The sequence below is a fragment of the Typopeltis vanoorti genome, chromosome 7 (genome assembly GCF_054136105.1).
Source record: "Typopeltis vanoorti isolate ZY-2024b chromosome 7, IOZ_Tvanoo_1.0, whole genome shotgun sequence".
Classification (NCBI taxonomy): domain Eukaryota; kingdom Metazoa; phylum Arthropoda; class Arachnida; order Uropygi; family Thelyphonidae; genus Typopeltis; species Typopeltis vanoorti.
The window spans coordinates 130,504,113-130,527,217 of record NC_143555.1 but is presented as its reverse complement, the minus strand read 5'-3'; the positions used below and the strand labels follow the sequence as shown (position 1 = coordinate 130,527,217).

Below are 23,105 nucleotides of genomic sequence, written 5' to 3'. Positions count from 1 at the left end.
CACCCGCCGTCGCCCTTGACCTCAGGAGGAACGACAAAAGACTTGGTAAGTGGGAACTTACAAGAAGGCATTTAAAAAAAATCCTAGTCTATAGACTAGGATTTTTTTTATCTGCCTGATGACATACTTAAAATTTCCAAAATTGTATTAGAAATTATTTTTCCAGATTCAATATTTTCACAGGAGGGGTTGTCCTCATCCCTTCATCTAAATCCGAATGATTTTTTGATTTTGTTTATCTGAGGTTAGCCTTTGTGATAATATTCATGATTCACTAGAATCTCTGCAATATTTTCCGTAGACAAAAAGTGACAAATGAATTTTGTACCGGCAGAAACGGTACAAAATTCATCGCTTGTGTGTCCATCGTTGTTTTGTTGTTCTTAAGTCTTGAAGGAATATTACTGAAAGATTTTATTCATCCGATTGAAACGACGGTTTACATGATAAAGCGATAAATTTATTGAAAGAAATTTTAATTTTTCATGATTTCTTAGAAATTTTCCCAATCATTTCATGAATCAAGAAAAAAAATTGTTATTATAATAAGGCAATAAAAAGCGAACGGATGTAAGTATTTAAAAACGCAATTTAAAATCTAAAAGCAGTAAGATACATTATAAATTAAATATTTTCTTTCATATTATTGTGATATTCTAATTAATTTAAAGAATAGCATATGTTATTTAAAAACACCATATTGCTATTTCTATAATCCAATTATATCAAATTTCAAAATCACTATCTTCAGCAAGGGATAAATGTATGTTGATGGAATCAATCGACCGTGAGATGCGGTGATTGATTCATTCAATCCAATACCCTTGGAGGGTAATGGATGGCAATGCTGTAGCCAATGAAGTTCTAACTGAGGTTCGGTATTGCTGTTACCCTCCTGCCATGATCAGAGCTTTAATAGCTCAATAACACCTTATCCCTACACTGTCCTCTACAGATAATGGGGAAGATGGAAAGCATTCTTGCTTCGCCCCTTTAAGCCAGTCCTTATAAGGATCTTCAGCAAGGCCCAGATCCACCGGGACATAAATATCCCCTACATCTCTCCACTACTACGCTCCCTAGCAGAGAAATTCTTTATGAAGACATCTACGCATCCAAACCAACTAATACAGCAAGCCGGAAACTATGACGCTAATGACCACTGGAAACATAAAATACCGAAAGCCTTCCTAACACCCAACGACGAATAACCACTTCTGCCCACTCAGGGCGAGCTAAAATAGCTCACAAATCTCTCCCATCACTGCTCCCGAAACAGATAACAGGGAATATGAAAAGTTTCAAGCTTCACCCTCTGCGCCATATATGTCCTGTCCTGTCCTGTGATCATCAGCAAGGGAAAAGTCAATATTCAAACCCTTGGAGGGTAATGGATGACAATGCTCTACCAATGAAGTTTAACTGAGGCTCGACTGTTGCTGTTATCTCGAATCCCTGCGCCCATCCCTGGGGCGCAGAGATTCGAGAGTTTGAGTTCGCTCTCTTAAGGTTTTTGCCTTAAGGGAGCAATTTGAGTCTCCGGGGAAAGTGTTCTCCGGCACGGCCCGCTGAGGGGCTTTGTCGGTGAATGCTTTTCTTTGGAATATGAGCGGGCGGTTCTGCTCGGTGGTGGCGTGTGGGTGGAAGGCCATCACTGAGTGGAGCCAACGCTGAGACGGACGGTCTTTCGCCCACGATTGAGTGGCCTAGGGATCGTCCGATTTTTAGAGATGGCTTTACCTTTAAATATGGCAATGCTGTAGCCAATGAAGTTCTCTAACTGAGGCTCGGCTATTGCTGTTACTCTCCTGCCATGATCAGAGCTTTAATAGCTCAATAACACCTTATCCCTACACTGTCTTCTATAGATAACGGGGAAGATGAAAAGCATTCTTGCTTCGCCCCTTTAAGCCAGTTCTTATAAGATCTTCAGCAAGGACCGACTAGAAGTTTTCAAGATGGAGGTATCGATCGAGTTTGGATTTTGGAAGTTGATGTAAAATATGATTTAAGGAATTTTGACTAGTTAGTTTACTAGTAGTACATTGTTTTAGTACTATAAACAATCGGTTTATTTTTCAAAGAGGTCTTTTATATGCACCAAAGAAATCAGCTACGTAGGTAAGTCAAAAAATTTCAAAACAAGAGCCATACGCTAGGCCTAGTGCCATTAGTATCGCCATTGTTTTATTGCTTCATTTACTTCATTAGAAACTGTCTATTATTATTATTATTATTATTATTATTGTGGAAAGGGAAAAACATGTCCTACTCTAAAGAACAAGACTTGGGTCTAATCATGGATGCACCGTACGAAGAACTTAATTTTAAACAGCTTCTGGCAATATTTAAACACGTAGGCAATCTGCTTCACACAAAATGGCCAGGAAAAGGTATATTAGTTGATGCAGATGACTCTCAACTCTTAGAACTTCTTCAAGACAGCGCCAGCGAAATAGCAACAACTGCTGAGGATAACCCCCTTACAGACCACACCGATTATCAGGAGGTTCACGCTCGTAAAACTGCAACCTCTGAACCACCCAATGCGGATGAAATGGAAGACAATGGCCCTGTCCCGGACTCTCCTACCTCCTCAAGGGAAAAGATACCCCTGATTATTCTGCGTGAAAAGAATAAATGGATCTCGCTAAGGACTACGATGTACACCTTACAGATCTCATACAGCCAAGCGAAGAATATCACAGACGGTATTAAAATCCAACCCAGGACAGTGATGGATTATCGACGGTTAACCTCTGAATTGAATATCAGAGGTATTCAGTATTACGTTTTTACTGGGATCAGAAAAAACCTCAAGTTGGTGATTAGAGTTGTATCTGAAGATGTTTCCACAGAAGAAATCACTGCAGATCTATACCAGCAAGATTTACCACCAGTAAAGGTCAGCAGAATGACCAGGAGAGACAGGACTCCAATGCCACTGGTATTAGTAGAGATCAGTCAAACCTACAAGCACACATATGAGCTGTCGTCCATACTGAAAATTACTATACAACCATTAAGAAAAAGGATTCAACAGGGCAATGCCACAGATGTCAAAAGTTTGGTCACGCCCAGAAAATGTGCAAGGCTAAATTTAAATACTTAAAATGTGGGGGTCAGCCTCCCAACAAATACATGCTCTAAGCCAAAATCCACCCCAGCTAAATCTGCCAAATGTGGCGGTCCTCACACTGCCAACTACAAAGGATGCGAGCACAATCCAAGAAATAGAAAATCAGAAGAAGGAACACTCTTCCTCTCATAGCACACCTACGTCAGAGACTACTTCACAGCCTCCTAAAGATCAACATAAAGGGTCAGAAGCCCATCTGCTGAAGTCAGAGGCCCCTAAAAGAACAACTCAGCAACAACAATAACAGTCTAGGACATATGCGGATGTAACTCGCCCCAAACAGACATCCCTGGAACAGCCAACATCACATCCAAATCTGACAGCTATCATTACCTCTTCTTTGGCAAATATGCTGTTGGATGTTAGGAGATCCAACCCCTCACCATGTCCTACAAATAGATTTCTAAAGGACATACAAGTCATTATCTCAGCGCTCACTCATGAACAGAAATAAAATAAAACCAGATTCTTTACAGATCATAGCATGGAATGCGAACGGATTAAGAGGTAGAATCCTGGAACTCAAGGAGTTCGCCCAAAGGCGTCAGCCAGATTAATAAACCCATCTCCGACCATCAGATAATCCCAAACTAAATGGATACCAGATGTATAGAACAGGCAGATTATCCTGCAGAAGAGGCGGCACTGCTATTTACATTAAAAATTACATCAATCATCACTCTATAAATATGCCATCCATTATTAATCTTGAGATTACAGGTATAGAAATTCCACGTGCACGGTGGGCAAACTAAAGATTTTCGCAGTATATAATCCTCCGCAAAAAAAACATTACTGTTTTCAGATATGAACGATATACTTATCAACAGGGAGCCTGTCATCATGGCTGGCGACTTAAACGCCAAGCATGCTATCTAGAATAGCCGTTCCACAAATAAAAATGGTCACATCCTCGCTAACTACTCTGGATCCAACAATGTGGTTGTGGCAGGCCCCACAGCGCCTACCCATCACAGCACATACGGTCGTGCTGATGTACTAGGCATAACTATCCTACAGATATGTGTACTGTATCCTACTAAATGTGTACTGTAAGGCTCCAGTACACATTTAGTGACTCTAAAGCTGGGAAACCAGGATAACTTGTCTCCCCCCCCCCCCGCACACACTCATATATACTTTGGGATAAGGTATCCAAGGTATTTCCAAAATATATCGGTCCTATACCATTGATTAAATCTGCAGAGGAAATTGAAACAGCTATTAAGGATCTAACTAAACAAATCAGCACTGCCGTTACAGCAGTAACCATTTCCAGAACAACCCCCGCCCCCAGATCTAACCACTTACCAGAAGACATTATGAACTTGATCAGAGAAAAGAACAGAGCAAGAAAAAGATATCACAACACGCGAGCACCTCAAGATAAAAGAATCTTGAACAGATTCAACTCTGCAATTAGAGATGCCCTCACAGCGCACAGAAATCAAATTTGGGAAGGAAAATTGAATTCTATCTCTCCTGATAATCACTCCATATGGAATCTTATCAAAAACATCAAGAATAAAAACAAACCTCTTCTTACTCTCCAAACAGACACTGGCCTAATCCATACCGACGCAGACAAAGCCGATGCAATAGTAACATCGCTAGAAAAGCAATGCAAACCCTTATATGACCATATCGACTTCAATCACATTTACGAGGTCCATTGACATGTGAGATCTTCGCTCAAACTTTCTGTCACATGCCCTTCAAATTGCACCCACATCACCTGTAGAATTATACGACTTAATCAAGAAGCTTAAAAACAAAAAGGCTCCTGGACCTGATGGAATCACAAACAGGGTGATAAAACTACTACCACGCATAGCTATTGTGCATTTGACTAACATTATAAACTCCATCTTACATTACAAATATTTTCCTTCGCACTGGAAACTAGCAGATGTAATCCCAATCCATAAACCTGGAAAAGACCCGCGATCATCTCAAAATTACAGACCAATTAGCCTCATCTCCAACTTAGGCAAAATTGCCGAGAAAGTGTTCTCACTAGGCTCCAAGAACTAGTGCACAAACTAAACATTCTTCCTGAGGAGCAATTTGGATTCCGACAATTTCACAGTACTACACAACAAGTATACTGATTAGTAGAATATGTGACCAAATTTAACTGGCGTCAATGCACTGGGGCTGTTTTCCTTGACATAGCCAGTGCATTCGACAAAGTCTGACACTGCGGCTTGCTATATAAAATGATAACATCTGGAACACCATTGGAAGTAGTTCATCTGATCAGATCATACCTTTATGATAGGCGCATGCAAGTTAAGTTAAATGACACACTCTCCATACAAAAACGCATCTTGGCTGGTGTCCCACAAGCATCACTGCTGGCACCGCACCGACTCTTTTCTCCATTTATATGTGTGATATTCCGCACAACCCACTGTCATTTATCAAAGCCTTATATGCAGATGATACAGCCAGATCTTTAAAACCGCACCTAGCAATAAAAAAACTTCAGGAAAATCTACTGATAATTGAAAAATATTTCACCAAATAGCGACTCAAAATAAATCCTAAGAAAAGTGTAGCCGTACTGTTCGCCAGAAGATCAATGCTTCCTACTGGACACGTTCTCCTGTTTAACACGGAAATCCCTTGGCAGTCTGAGATCAAATATCTTGGCATATTGTTGAACAGAAAATTGACTTTCAGTTCCCATATCAAGTCTCAATATCTAAAGGCATCAAAAATCATTGCACAGCTCTATCCTCTAATAAACAGAAACAGCAAATTGAGCACCAGAATCAAGCTACTCATATATAAATTGATGATTCGTCCTATACTCATCTACGCTTCTCCGGCTTGGAGTCATACTGCTAATACTAATATCCTCAAACTACAACGTGTGCAGAATAATTCTGAACGCACCATGGTTCATACGCACTGTGCGACTTCACCGGGACACAGAAGTCCCCTATATTTATACCTTCATGCAGACTATAGCAACTAAGTTCTTTTCAATAGCATCTGTAAATCCTAATAATCTAATTCAACTAGCTGAAAATTACGACGAAACAGATTACACCAAGTACAAAAGACCAAAACTTCCCTAAAATATGGAGCAACTTTAGGGAAGGGATGGAGGGTAATTATTATTATTATTACTATACAAACACATCCTGGAGTCAAGACTCATCAAGGGAGGCAATAGTAAGAAGCATTCCAACAAGGATAACGTCTATCATACCTCATCTTAAATTGGTGCAATGTTTGTGCAGTCATCACCTTATTTGGCAAAACATTTCACTCACCAACCTTTCTCTATGTAAAAAAAAAAAAGTCATGCATCACTCTCTTATGCGACATACCTTTATACAGTTTCCAAGAATGACCTCTTGTCTTTATCCTCTTGCTTCCTTCAACCCTTTGAAAAATATCCTCAGTATGAAACACACTGACAAGTAGAAATAAGGGTTTGATCATTCTACAGTTTAAGACTGATTTGGTCGCCTATGTTGATAGGTGAGAAGCAAAGCCTGGAAAAATTCAGAAATAGACTGATTAAAACAGTATCGGGTTTGTGGAAAACTGACTAATCTGAGAGGATTATCGTATCATTACACCTCCTCTGCCTATTGATCAATATGCAAATTACTTTGGTTCAACCTTTCCTGTTAGCCAGTATTCTATAAACCCGAAACTGTTTTAGTTAGTCTGTCTCTGAACTTTCTCCGCCGCATGCTTCTCACCCTAGAAACGCAGATGACCAAATCAGTGCCCAGATGTCTTTTGAGCTTCAGTTCTCTATTCACCAAGATCCCTTGTTGCCCCTGCCTCCTATAATAAATATGATACACATTATTACATTTCTGAGTTAGAGTGCAAAACCTTACGTTTATTGGTGTTGAATTTTTATTCCCAGTCGTCTACCCACATTGCCAATCTATTCAAACCGCTCTGAAGCACCAATACATTTGCATCATTTCTAATAAATTTCCCCAACTCTGCATCATCTGCAAACAGCTAAATATCCGCTTGCATGCCACTCACCATATTATTGACAAACGAATTAAACTCTTAATTACTGGACTGTATTTTACTGTACATTTAAATAGTCCTGTAGGGCAAGTTTATTTTCTTGTTCCAATTGAAATCGCGAAAAATATTATTCAATAAAATGCACTTTCCTGTTCGCCAATCCTTTAGTGATACTGAAGAGTGGCAAAATACTACACATATTTAATCAACTGACATTCCTGCTGATGTCTGGTGTTAATATTTCAATCTTTTGTTTAGTATGTCTATTTCTAAACTATAAGGGTATGATCATTCTACAGTTCAAGACTAATTATTATTAGTCTTGAACTTGAACTACAACTGGAATTATTGCGTTGAGACTCAATTTATAATCGTTTGCTCCGTCTTTCGTTCTAAGAAGATCCTGTAACAAATGAGGTTTCTTTAAATATCACACACACACACACACACACACACACACACACACACACACACACACACACACACACACACACACACACACACACACACACACACACACACACACACACACACACACACACACGGCTGATTTGTGCCTGGAACAACTTTATTGGACACTCTGTGATAGAAGAAGCGAACAATGTGCTCTCTTGCATAGAAGGGAAAATACCTAATCAAAACCCCTTCCATGGAAGGGGTTTTGAATAGACTTCGTCACGAGACTTCGACTTCTTAATGTACACTTTTAGAATGCAATGAATATATACCTGTAATATCACTTAAAGCTCTTCCAGCTGTTTTTGTTGATGGCTAGCAAGGACGATGTCCACGAAATTGTTTCCAGTTTCAAGCCAGTTTTTTTTTTTTTTTTTGCTAAACGGTTGAAGCTTTTCATATTCCCCGTTATCTGTAGAAGAAAATGTATGGATGGGGTAATATAGTGCAAGCTATTTAAAAGCAAACAGCAGAATTTGTGATGTGTCGTCTTAAATTAATAAAACTATGTCAAAATATTTTTTCGCAAAAGTTCTAGGATTTTAATTTGATTGCTAGTATTCTATATAGCAAAACATCAAAGATAATTCTTTCAGTAATATTTAGACTAATGATGTAAATCTATATAATTTTTATTTTGTTATTAGCAATGTTTTTTTTCTCAATTACTATTGCTAAAAGTTTTTCAATTACCATTGCTATTACTATTACTATCTTGATAAAAGTAAAAGTAATTCTGTATTAACTCCACGAAATTGTCTCCAATTTATAATTTCATTTTAGTTAGTTCCTAAAAGGACTGGCTTAAAGGGACGAAGCAAGAATGCTTTTCATCTTCCCCGTTATCTGTAGAGGACAGTGTAAGGATAAGGTGTTATTGAGCTATATAAAGCTCTGAACATGGGAGGAGGGTAACAACAATAGCCGAGCCTCAGTTAGAACTTAACTGGCTACAGCATTGCCATCCATTACACTCCAAGGGTATTAATCACCGCCGATTCCTTTTCCCTCATGTTAGTTCCTTATAAGGATAAGGACTGGCTTAAAGGGGCGAAGCAAGAATGCTTTTCATCTTCCCCGTTATCTGTAGAGGACAGTGTAGGGATAAGTGTTATTGAGCTATTAAAGCTCTGATCATGGCAGGAGGATAACTGCAATAGCCGAGCCTCAGTTAGAACTTCATTGGCTACAGCATTGCGATCCATTACCCTCCAAAGGTATATCGTGTTCTGAAAACCAATACCTATCCCCCTCATGTTAGTTAGACGCAAACACCAGAATTTGTGATGTCGTCTTAAAATAATAAAATGGTGTCAAAATATTTTTTCACAAAAGCTCTAGGATTTTAAATTGATTGCTGGTATTCTATATGACAGAACATTAATGATAATTCTTTCAATAATAATTTAGACGAATAATGTAAATCTTTGTAATTTTTATTATTTTTGATTTGTTATAAATTATTACTAGCAAACGTTTGTTTTTTTCAATTACTGTTTTATTTAAAAGTAAAATTAATTCTGTATAACATTTGATCATTTTTCATTATTTCGTATTTTTTTATTCTGCACTTTATAACACAAATCTATTTTTATATATTATGTTTGCGTCATTTAATTAAAATTAAAACTCGTTTTATTATTTATTAAATGAAAATTTCTTTATTATAAATAAAGAAATGAGGATCGATAATTATTTTAATTATTTGATTTTATTTTTCTCGTACAATTATTTTAGCAAAATTCGGTAAAATGGCAAACACATATTTATATACATAAGTTCTAACTCAAATAACGCTCTTCAAAGAAGTGTCACAAAATCATTGCAGACGACTTCAAAACACAAAACAAAACAAAATAAAAATTAGTGCATTTCACCACGAGATAAAGTGTAGTTTTTCGTAGTTGTACTCGTATATTAATCAGTCTATTTTTCATTTTGTTAATTTATCATAATTCTGATTTTATTTTATTTTCTTCAGGATGCTTTCTCTGTGCAACTGGGTGGCCAGCAAGCTGTGCTGCTGTTTTCCGTTTGCACAGCAGCACCGCCTCAGCGACAGCACAATTACCAGAGCTTCAGAATATACTACCATGACAGAAACGATAACCCGATCGTCAGGAAGAAGCTGCAGCTCCCAGCAGGTATCTATGAGGTCACGACCTTCTAATTCTGTGCTCAAGAAGCCTTTAATGGAGCGTGAAGATACAGTGTGCAGCGAGATCGTACATTTTCCTATAAATTCTCGCCTGTAAGAAGTGAGGGGACCCTTCCCCCCCTCTCTCTCTCTCTCTATCTCCCCATCCCGTCTGTATAAATAAACTGTTATTTAGTCCACGTGCATGTGAATCGTGACTGCATCAACCCTACTTAAACTAGGAGGTTTTCTTTCCGAAATTTATTTTAAAAAATATAAAATAAAAGAAAAAAGAAAGAAAAATACCAGAAATAAAACGCAGTATAATCAAAATAAATATATTTAGAGATGAATTAAATATCAATCAGTTTACTTTATAATAAAATTAAGAGCTCAAGAGATTAAACGTATTTTTATAAAATAACTTACGCAAATTATTTTAAGTGACTTGTTTCTGAGTTCCTATTTTCACGTGAATTTTTTTTTTTTTTTTTTTTTTTTTTTTGCTAGGCAGACTTACCACCGCCTTTTGACTTCGAAACATCCATCTCTTTTGGGTTCATCTATCAACTTGTCTAAATACAATCGTCTAGTACCTTACCATTAGACTTCATTTATCACTAGACAGTAATGACAAAAGTACATGACATTTGGATAACATTTAAGTTAACCAACGCCTAAAAAGGAGAACTAATCATAAGAACAAAACCGAAAAAAACCTTCGTTTTCGTAAGAACGTCGATAAAAAAGCATTTTTTTTTTCAAAAATATCTGTAAAACTCAAACTATCCAAAACTTTATATCAATACTTTTCGAAAGTTTTAGGACAAGTAAAACAAGATAATAAAAAACGATAATGGAAACAACATTGGAAATATTCTAATATTATTTATTATCACTGAAACGACATATGTGTTGAGTAAAAATGTCTACAATGCTACAAATCTTACATAAGAAGATATGTATACATGCTGCAAATAATTCTAAATTCCAAATTATATTCTTATTTCGTGATATGTAACTTAACGAGATGTGTCAGGAAAATTTGATAGAATTAAGCGATTCCTTTTGCATTATTACTAGCTTGCTATCATCACTATTCATCTGCTTTTTTTCAGCTCGGTAATAATGCAAATATTTATTTATTTATTATTATTTACGTACTCTTTTCTTGTGATTTATTTCCTCTGAAAATATTTTATCAACGTTCTGTCATTGTTGTATCATTTAAAACCTTTCAAATTAATTACTCCAAACAACCAGAATATCCTGGTTTGCAGTTTCGTTATCACACCTTTATTTTTGTATTTCCTCACTCCATTTGTAACTTTTTATTATTTATTTCTTTGTACCCTAATAATATTTGTATATATGAGTATGCACTTCACATATGTAAACTTCCTGAGGTTTAAAGATTTTGAAAAGTTTTATTATTATTATTCATTACTAAAACGGAGTTGCAACAGAGATAGGCCTAAATTCACATGATGAGAAACAAGAAACAACCAAAGTGTCGTGTGCACGTGTTGAAACTACACACACACACACACACACACACACACACACACACACACACACACACACACACACACACACACACACACACACACACACACACACACACACACACACACACACACACACACACACACACACACACACACACACACATTCTAAGGGAGGATACGCCGGTGTTATTGATATGTTAAATGAGGTACGCGGATACTGAAAGTTTGTGAAACAATCTAGAATGTCATTATAAATTTGAAATGTCAATTTTCCTGAATTCTGTAACAAGGATTCTAGTCCAGACCAGATGAAGAATTCTACTGTATAGAACGACGACTAATACGCAAGCCGAATAAACATAATTTAGAATACATATGGTTTTACACAGTAGCTTTTATGTGGACATAAAAGCTACTGTTAGAGTGGAGGACGCTCCGTTCTGTCTTTAAGATGTGCAAATACTCTCAGTACTCTTCTATTACATTTCATCTATTTATGCAACTTTCCGGATCCGTTTTCTTTGTAATGTCTTCAGATTCATTTGATCCATGACTCTAGTAGTATAAAATATTCTCTCTCTCTCTCTCTCTCTCTCTCTGGAAGTCGGTGTTAATTCTAAACCCCCTCATAATTTTCACCTTGTACTCAGCTATAATCGTTCTCTTTCCTCTATCTCTTTCTGTGCCAAGCGGTTTGTCTCTTGCACGTGATAAACAAAAAAAAAAAAAAAAAAAAAAACTCGTGGTATTCACATTTATTATTTATTTATTTATTTTTGCAACACAGTTGTTGACACTACACTAACTGGGTTATCATGAGTATAGGCAAACATTGTTTAATACTCATCAATAGTTGGCTATGTTTTCTCTGTTCGTATTCGGAATGGCACTATCGTGATTATCGTAAGATTAGATGATGATGATGATAATAATAATGTTTATTTTTGTCTATTATAATACACTGCTTGCTACTGGTGAACAACTTTTCTACAGCCACTTTCAGGAGTATAGTTTCCCGAGTCTTGCTTTAGGTGGCATTTGTTACTTTGCAAGTTATTGGAACGGAATACGTTAATAGGAAAGAATTGAGTAAGAGTGACAAGCGTGTCCAAAAGTCACAGCATTAGTCAATTTTCTTCCGCAATTTACTGTACAGTTTCAAAAAAAGCATGACGTCCCGACAACTTGCAGTCACATTATCTTTAACAAGGTACTTGACAAGTTTTTCACTCTTGGCTCTCGACTGCCATATCCTCTTGATCTCGTTTCGTCTTTAACCGAAATATAATCAGACGTGTGTCACCCAACAGTGGCACGTGCCATTTTGAAAACCCCTGTTTAAAAGAGTGCTTCGTTATTTATTGTTCAGAGCACCTCTTTTACTGAGCTGGCAGAAGTCACTCATTAGTTGCAGAAATGCTGGCTGATCTGCTGTGAAATGAACAAGTCTTTATTCACTCACTGCACGAAATTCGTTAGTCGTCTGTTAGCACCGAGTGAAAGCCAATTCAGCTCTTTAAGCGAAATAAATAAATAATAATAAAAAAAAAACTTTCACAAAGGGCTTACTTAACTGGATTTGTTATTTCTATTTTTTTTATTTATTTATTTTTTTTTTAAATCAAAGATTGCTTGGGACCATTTTTAAAGAATCTTTTCAATGCAAATTACTTAGGAGAAAAAACCCTAGATGTTATATTAATATACAGCTCAAGTAAGGATACACGTTTTACATTTCGCAAATTTCGTATTTACATTTATTGTTGTTTCATTTTCATGACTAGTATACATTACTGAAGATGTTTTTTTTTGTAATTTATTATTTTATTTTATTTTTATTTATTTATTTTTGCAACGTTAATACGTTGAATTCCAGACGGTATATTTTTTTTTGCTGTTATTTATGACTTCGTGAAGGCGTAACTAAACATGTGGTATGTCTATCAACAGAATTGTTAATAGAAAACAAACTGGCGCTTTTTAAGTGGACGTTTTCTAATTTGCAAAGCATCAGTTTTGAAAAAATAGCGTTTTGTCTATTTCTAAAACGTCATTGTTAACCAGATACATTTAATGACCAGAAAGTTGCACAAATCGAGAAATATACGACCGTATTTGTTATCCATTATTGGTAAATGCTCACCTTCGGGTAACTGCTGAGTGTTTGCAAGCGAAAGAATGTTGCTTAAGACTACAAGGAAATCACGCGACAAAAAGGCAATTTTGTCACCCTCCTACGAAAGTATTTTTCACGAGCAGCAGTTTCTTTCTTTGAAGACTACTTTCGAGAGAAGAAGGGGTAGCTAAACGATCATGTCAATCCTCGTAAAACAGAAGAGTATTCCCTTCTTGAATACACTTTACAGAGGACTTAACATACAGTAGACATATAATACACATAAATCATTCTCCTTATAGCAACGCATGATAACTGCGTACTTCAATGTCTTTCTATAGTAGTTTCCTACTGCGTTTATATTTCTAATTAATTGATTAAAAAAATTGAAGAAATCTTTAATAAAGTTATACATTTTTCAATTTTAAGGGAACTTATTTCAAGTTGATTCGGTTTTCATATTTTCTAGGCTTAACGAAAGTACCGTAATTGCTGCATTCGTTAAGAATCCTTGCTCTAGTGGATCCAGTAGCAGAAGTAGACGACATTTAGAATACCAAACAAACAAACAAATAAATAAAAAAAAACAGGAATTTTCGAAAAGTCTTTATTGTTCAAGTAGCAAGCTTTTTTCAAGCCTTTTTTCATTTTATTATTCGATTATTTTTTCAACAATAAAAATCGCAGTTTATTTGTCAGTGGTGCGTGCAAGCAGACGTTTCATTTGATTCTTTTCATGCGCTCTGATTATTCAACTGTCGTTGCGCGTTTTTCTTTGTCACGTGCTTTGTCAGTTTCATCACACTGCTTGTGACGTTTCAATTGCTCGTGTTTAGTTCTTCGACACTGTTTATAAAGTGAATATTTCCTTTTGCAAAGAATAATTCTATTTGGAAAACCATACGTTCTTTCAAATTCATTTTGTTGATTTTATTCACAGGAAATAAGAATAACCTGTCTTAGTTCAGCGGCTTGTAGACATTTTCATAGGCCATCTACAAATTTTTATCCAAAATAAATATTATAAGCAATACAGAAAAATCCCATGAAAATGTTCATAATATGCGCACAGAAGGTGTAGAGAGATGATGCAGTATCTGTAGGAATGTTAAATCTATTGAATTATTTGCTTGAACTAAATGGGTAATTTGAGTGAAAAAAAAAAAAAAAAGAAAATGTTACTCCTGAGAACAGACGGTACGCCACTTCACATTAAATGTCATCTTTTTGAAGAATCAAGTTTAGAGAAATTTCATTCGGATATTTTTATTTATTTTATTAGCTTTTCAAGCAACCAACATTCAGCATAAAAATGAACTGTTGCAAATAAAGAGGCACGTGGGCAATGTTTCTAACTATGCGTGTTTCAATACAGCCAATAAAAAATGTCTCATTGTTGTACATTTCAACACGGTTGCTATGGTGAAGTCGTTTGATTGATGACGAAAGGTAATATCTACGTAAAATGCGATAAATTCATCGAAAGATAAATATGTGAAATATAGAATAAACTATCACGGTTCGTGTTACAATAATAGATATTAACGGCAAGATTTTTTTTTTTCCCGGGTGAGTGGGGGTTTACGCTAGTGATTTATATCTAGATAAGCATTGCTTTAATTAGTAAACCTGCTGTTACGAAGTCCCCCATCACGAAATTGCCTTCAGGCGCAAAATCGTACACTTACTGAAAGTTGAAAAGTATTCAACAGAATAATAACGATGCCGCCATTGTTCTTTGAGAGTAAATGATTAGTATCTTTATTTATTTGCTAATGAATACAGATGGACAAAGGACGATACTATAGCAACATCTTGAAAATAAAGCTACTACTGCTTTGCTAATATAAGATAATTTGCGAATAATTTTTTAGGTTTTCCCACTTTTAAAATGAACAAGTTGTTCTGTATTTTACATAAAAGTCTGAATTCATTATTTAATATTTTTAAGATTTTTACTTGATGAACAAAACTTTAATCGTAGGATTATCGCACGTTATATAAAACTCTTTTCAGATTTGTGTGTTATACAGTATATTATTTTTCCCGTATTAAAAAGCCTAAAATAAGGAATTTTAAAAGCTGTTTCCAAAAGCTGTTTACTGGAAGCATCAAATTCGTTGTGTTGGCCTAAAGGTGTTTAATCTATTCTGTTCACCCTTTTCGCAACATAAACGAAAGCAAGAGGATGGAACTGGAGTGTGACTGATGCAGAAAGGCAATCCATCACGACTGTCTCGAGAGCTGACGTTGTTTCTGAAGACTTTTTCACCAAGTAATGGAAATATATTTAATATTCTGGGGAGGAGCACTAAAATACTCACTTCTTAACTGAACACAAGCTTATTTCGAGACCATACGGTCAATATTTGTAGATGTCAAGGCACTACAAGGTCGCTATTAAAAGAAAATCATCTGCAAAAACTGTAGTGATGAAGGAACATAAATCGATATTCGAGGGGGAAAGGGAGGTTTGCGAAAATACACGACAGTCATCTTCTTCTTCGAAAGGAAATGGTCCAGAAAAGTTTTACAATAAGCTTTGTTTAGCGAACTGAGGAGCGTCAAGGAAGCATCTGTCTCAGATGTCTCAACCTACAAAACGCATTGATGTACCGTGCCCGATCAGTAAAAAAAACAACAAAAAACTTGCAGACTTATTTCTGTTATTTTATTTGTTTTATACTAGTGGAATATCGCTTCTATTTCACTCGATTTCCTAGTCATAATATAAATGACTGTATTGTAATACAGATGGTGGATTATTAGACGATTTTTTTCTAAATATTTTCGCTTCTCTTTGAGGATTTAAATCACCCGTTTGAGGGTTGAGATGAAGATCAGGATTTAGGGCACTGTTGTAAAAAGAATTTGAAGCTTCAAATGGTTGAGCCCTGCAGCATTCGTCGTATGAGAAAAAAAGAATCGATAGTGATTGCTAAGAGCTCATAGAGTTATTACATGAGAGAAGGTTGGATGGTGTAGAAGAGCTCGAGGATCAACACCAGCATTAGCATATATAGGAGACAAATAAATAAGAAAAGTTACTAAAACGTATTTGATTAAAATTAAGAAAACGCTGTCAAAGGAGATGTGTCAAAGAAAGTGGACTGCACATTTTGAAAAAATAATAACTAAGAAAGTAACCGTTAAAATATATATGTATGTATATATATAAATATTAATACTTACGTATAAGCTTGTCCTGAAGAAAGAATAAAGAAATCCACTAAAATATTCATTATAAATTAATGATAGGATTCTGATGTAAAATTTATAAATTTGTATGAATAGATTTTTAGAAATTTAGTAAACAATTTAAACTAATTATTAAAAAAGTAAAAATAAAAACGATATATATAAATGGTAGATTGCTTTAATAGACATTTTTGCTTATCATTGAGCTTCCCGTATCTGCAAGTGGATTAATTATTTCATATATTACACGGGACTAACGACAACCTCCCTTTTTTAACTTCTGTTCTCGAAACGTGTATAGTTTCAGCTTTCTTATAGTTTATCGCAATTTACCGCAAGTAAAATGTATTTTCCTCACTTCTCGTCCATAACTCTTCGATAGACCTAAATTAAGGCTTAGTATCCTATCATCTGCAATTGCTGTTTTACGTTAACGATACCAAGAAATTTTATACTTGGTTTTTAATCCTTTTCCCAAGCAAGCAAAACAATGCGCGTAAAATATATAAAGGATTAAAGGTAAAGGATTAAAATCAAGTATAAAATTACTTGGCACCGTAATAAAACCGGGGAAAAACAGGGACGCCTGGGTTGTGGATAACAATGCTGTAGCCAATGGAGTTTACTGAGGCACGGCTGTTGCTGCTACCCAGATGTGTGTACGTGTGTGTGTGTGTGTGTGAGGGGGGGGGGTAATGAATGACAATGCTGTAGCCTACGAAGCTAACTGAGGCACGGCTGTTGCTGTTACCCCTCAGATGAAATATGAGCTGCTCTGCTCGATGGTAGGGTGAGCCTGCCACGGGTAGAGCTAACGCTGAGAGTTCTTCTCGGTGACAGGGTGAGCCTGTTACTGAGGGGAACTGCGTTGAGGTTTTGATTCTGCGGGTCGCTCCCACGAGTTTTTGGAGAGATAACCCCGCACTTATTACAGGGAAAAACCGGTCTATGTAGTGATCCTTCCAATTATGCATTGTATTATACACAACACACCCGAAAACGGCGAATGCTTTGCATTATGGGATACATTATATATACAAGTAGCTTAGACGTGAATATATTTCACTCGCAGAGCATTGTTTTGCTTCCTTTGGATAAGGATTGAAACCAAGTATAATATTTTTGGGTTTATTTAACGTATAACAAACCCAAGGTAAAAACCTTTCTACATACTGTAAGTTTTATTTAAAGCCCTGTTCAGGACTGCACTTTTGACCCGTAACAGACAAGACGTGAAGTATCAATGGGCATGTTTTAATAGGAGTTTTACTGCTGACGTACTGTCCATAAACATACCTTAAGTGTTCCACTTTAAAACTAAAGCACCGTAATAAACCCAGATTTTATTTGATCATAATTACCGTTCCATTTGGTCAATGCTTGTATAATAAAATCGTTTTTAGAATACGGGAATCTAGTATCAAAGATTAGGACCTAACATCTTCAAAAAAATCCTGACGAAATATAGTGCATGAGCTCATGATAGAATTCAATTATGCACATATTAAACAGACGTTAGGAGTATTGTTGGCATCACTTCCGGTAGTTCCACAAAACCGGAAATTTTTTGTGAGTTGGTTTTATATTAATATGCTGAAAATAACGTGTGATGAGGCGTGAACGCACTCAAAGAGTTGAGCTATTTTACCATAAGAAATAATAACATCTCTAAAAGGGCAAAAAACGTATTATTTTTAGCGAACAGTGAAAGGTTTAAAAGAAAACAAAAAAAAAAGCCTTATTACCTTATTATTGGCGCTGTAGGAAAACATTATAGAATACTTCAGCGTAATAGAAACAAAGTTAGGTTTTCTAAAAATAAAATAGGAAATGTAATATTATTACCTTCAATATTTAAGATTAGGATTCATCCTAAATATATTTCAATTAAAAGTACATAATTATGTAGTGTTATATATTCTTTAATTAAAATAAAAAAATTGCATAAAGCGCTTTTAGCTATATGTGATAAAAATAGTAACGCGACATATAATATTTGTTCCTACATATGAGTACATAATACGAAATCAGTAGAATATGTATACTTATTAGTTTTCTTCTTTTTATGGGAATAAATAAAGGTAACGCACAGATTTATTTATCTATTTATATGTATGTGAAATTTTTTTAAGAAGGATATAGAAAAAGCACATTTATCAATCTACGTATAAAAGAAAATGGCATATGTTCTATACAGTTTGTAAATGCTGAATTCAGTTTGACGATTTTAGATATGAAAAATATGTCCAAGTCATAAATAAGTTCTTAAACTTCTTAAAAGAACTGGGCGATGGATTGAGTCCTTGACTCTTTATCCCGTCATCTGAATGAAGAAAATCTGTGTGGATGGAGTGTTATTGAGCTAAAAAGCTCTAGTCATGGCTGGGTAACGGCAATAGCCGAGCCTCAGTTAAAACTTCATTGGCAACAGCATTGCCATTTGTTACCCTGGAAGTCCTAAAAAGGACTTTTGGCTTGTCTCATTCCTACCAACCAAGCTGCCCAAGTCATAAATAAAATATATCCTTATAGTCCTTATAAGGACTGGCTTAAAGGGGCGAAGCAAGAATGCTTTTCATCTTCCCTGTTATCTGTAGCGGACAGTGTAGGGATAAGGTGTTATTGAGCTATTAAAGCTCTGATCATGGCAGGAGGGTAACAGCAACAGCCGAACCTCAGTTAAACTTCATTTGTTACAGCATTGCCATCCATTACCCTCCAAGGGTATTGGATTGAATGAATCAATCACCGCATCTCACCATAAAATATATGAAAATATGAAAATCTCTTTTTAATTTAAATATATAAAAATATAAAAGGTGCGTAAATTTTTGAAATTTGATTTTGAAAACTAGTGTTAATATTTTGATTTATCATATTTTAAAACTTTTTTAAATAATTATATATACTGTATATATATATAGAAGAATAAAAATCTAAATAGCCATTATTTTTCCTTAGTGAAAAGAAAAAAGTGAAGTTCAGAAATTTCAAATCGAAATCTACTATGGCATCGCAATTACCACAGTCATGTGCTCGCCCGATTCTCTAATTTCTTCCAATGCCCGTAAGTGACTCGTTTATCTTGGAAGGATACTTCTTAGATTGTTTTTCTATCTAAATCCCACGCCTAACTGAAATTAGGGAAGAGGTGGAATCGACCGTGAGATGCGGTAATTAATACCCTTGGAGGATAATGGATGGCAATGCTGTAGCCAATGAAGTTCTAACTGAGGCTCTGCTATTGTTACCCTCTTGCCATGATCAGAGCTTTAATAGCTCAATAACACCTTATCCATACACTGTCCTCTACAGATAACGGGAAATATGAAAAGCATTCTTGCTTCGCTCCTTTAAGCCAGTCCTTATAAGGACAACTCGTGTGGAAAAAATTACACACAACGCTCATAGTGGATATCTTGGTGGTATTAGTACAGTTGACGCTAGTGCCACCTAACGAGTTACTGTATTATTAATTGCAGTATACTGTACCTTTATGAGCATTCTTTCATTTTTGTTGCCCATGCAGAAGAAAAAGAACACAGATTAGTTAGAATCAATGCTACCTGCATAGAAATGCTGCCAAATCGGTTTTATGTAAACCGATTGTTTCTATCAAATTTCTATTTCTATCGAATGTTGTACACATCTTTATGAAATTAACTCGTTAAATACTATTCTATTGTACTTCTTTCCCCCATATTTAGTGCTGCTAATTTTCCATTGTCTTTAATGGGATGAAACCTCTTTTTTTATTTTGTTTTCAATAACAGAAGGGAAAAATGGACCTAATAAACATAAAGACAATATAAATGCTAAAGTTTAATGGAAGTAATTCAACTAAGTGGATTATTTTTGTATCAATCTTTCTTTCACGTAAATTTTAAGTCAAGTACATTTATGTTCGTTTTCCATTTTTTGACTTACTGAAACAATATAAGAATGGTTCCTCTTCTTATAAATGCATTAAACATTAAACGCATATACAGGGTGGTTCAAAATTCCACGAACGCAAATGCCAACCGAAAGTGATAGGTGGCGTTGTTCGACAGCCCTCCAGATGAGCAACTGGGGGCTTCCTCGTTCAAGCTTTCGGCGTCGTACGAAGAACACGCGTCGTTTTACGAATGTTGCGATAGCAGATATGCACCTCGTTTACCATATTATGTATCCAACTACTATTGAACTGTTCAGTTACTCCTAATAAAGTTTGTAACACTACTTATCGCTTTGTGTTATTTCTGTATCTTTGTGTTCCTGTTAGTACCCTCCGGTGAGGTTTCCGTTCATGCTTTCCTATGTGAATATGGTTGATTTTGATGTTCTCTACCTCCCCTCAAAGTTTGTACGTGAAATGTTGAACCACCCTGTATACATGAAATATAAACACAATAAGCAATGCACATTAAATATTAAAAGGATTATTAAAAGAATATTTTAAGTAATTAAGAAATGAGTCTCTTAAGAATAATGTTGTGTAGTATAGTTCGCTCACGGATTAGAGATCCTTCGACACTTCTGCGCATGTCACAAAAAGGAGAATCCATTCCGAATAATAGGGTAATCAATCCGTATTGCGGGATGAGTTGTTTATTATTACACGTCGGAAAATTAACGCCTGTTTTATGATCATTGTAGTTAACTATGTTGCTTGTATAACAGTTGGAAAAATTTACCTATAAATCACGTGATTTCGCGTTTTGGCGACCAATTCGCACTCCTTCATTTCTTTCTCCCCTTCAGCATGAATCGACTATTCTTGACAAGTTTCCAAGTGGAGATCTCAAAAACGTGAGCATATTATATCAATACATTTTAGTATATAAGTGAGAGTTTATATATTTACTTTCTTTGTTTTGTGCATTCACGTAATCCAGAAAATGCTTTATTAATAAATTTCTCCCACCACTCAGAGTAGTTTAACTCTAATCAAGTCATTGAATCCTTTAAGAGATTGAGTGTTTACACCTTTATAACCTTACACCTTAATGAAAATCTTGAATTTACAACTAATACAATTTACAACGAATAAACTACGCAAGCGCCAATGCATTCTTCAAATTACAACAAGAAAAGCACTTTAATGTGCACAACTTCTTTATAATCGCATAAATCTAACATTAATTATCTTTTATGAAAATAACTTGAACGATCGTAGTCTCTTATCTCTTACAGAATCTTTTATTCTTTCTTGAATTCACACAATCAATTTTCTCCAGGTGCCTTTTCTACTTCCAAACAGCTGAACGCTTAGCAACCTCCGATAACATTCTTTCCACTTCCGCGCATGCTCAGAAATTCAGTAGCGCAGCTTCCGCTCAGTCTGTTATTTTGCTGCTTTCAGCGCAATGCTAGAAACAATTATTTTCATAGTGAAGGTAAGTTACTTCATTATTACGTCATTACGAAAGAGCCAATTATAACAGTTCTTTATTTCAAAGTATTTTATCTTGATATAAACAGCAACAACTTGAACTTGAATTTACTTCTTTGACAGCTCATACAATTTATAATTAATCCAAATAAAAATTCTGTTAGATCTCTTTAGAGCAATCAGACTTTCCATTGGCCGATAAAAACCATCGTAAAAATTAAATGCATCGGAAAGATAATCCTTTCTCATCAAATAGGAAAATGTTCTTTCCTATTGTCTTCTAAGGTGTCCAAATCTTTTGCTAAAAAAAAAAAATTAACGAAACTTGGTCAGAGAACTTTTGATTAGCCTTTGGTAAAGCATAAACACTATCAGCATGTAAATAATGCTTCTATGTGAATAGAACAGTTCTTCCTCTATAAATCAACCACAATCTCTCTCTCTCTCTCTCCCTCTCTCTCTCTCTACTTAGTTTCATTCTCCACTGATCGCTACCGCAACAATTTCCTCATTCTGTTTTCGCTGAACGGTCACCGTGGAGTATTTTCGATTGTCGTGTTTCGTTTCATGTCTTCGCTAACATTCATTGATTTTGTTCAATGAAGACTCGTGAGCTCCAAGAGAGAGAAATCTACATGCAGACAAATTTGGTTCATGTAAGACGATTTTATATTTTATTTTTTTATATTTTTTTCTGTTTCCCAGTTGTGTTGATCGTAGCTGTCCTATGTTCTAGATGTTAATTAGTCTGCTTTGTAGGCTTCATAGCCTTAGCTGCTTCGACCATCAATTCAAAATAACGAAATGACTAAGCCTGTGAGTAGACTTCTTGCAAGACACGTGGTGTAATTCCATACCCTGGGTTTATGATATAAACCCTCCACAGTCTCGAGACAAAATCATATTGCCCCAAAGTATTTATCAGCGTTATATGGCTTTAATCTTTCGTATTGAATGCTAATTTCGTGTTTAGACTTGTTAGTAGTGGACAACACCAACTAGTTATTCATCGTAACTTTCTATTGATTAAAAAATGAATTTCGTTTTATTCTTTTTATATTTAGTATAAAACGTTTATACTTGAAAAACGCGTAATTTATTACAAAAACACAGATATGTATTCACAAGAATAAAATCAATAAAATAAATTTCTAGAAGAGGCCATT

The 23,105-nt window shown here is 35.5% G+C and overlaps 1 protein-coding gene across 1 annotated transcript in view; it reads left to right on the top strand.

The window, feature by feature from the left end:
- LOC150105069 (cardioacceleratory peptide receptor-like) overlaps positions 1–22,675 on the top strand; it is a 56,169-nt gene extending 33,494 nt beyond the window's left edge. The window contains 2 exon segments of the mRNA XM_090395110.1: positions 9,588–9,857; positions 22,645–22,675. Of these exon segments, the coding sequence (XP_090251236.1) occupies positions 9,588–9,857; positions 22,645–22,675 (301 nt within the window).
- Positions 22,676–23,105: the final 430 nt, after the last annotated feature.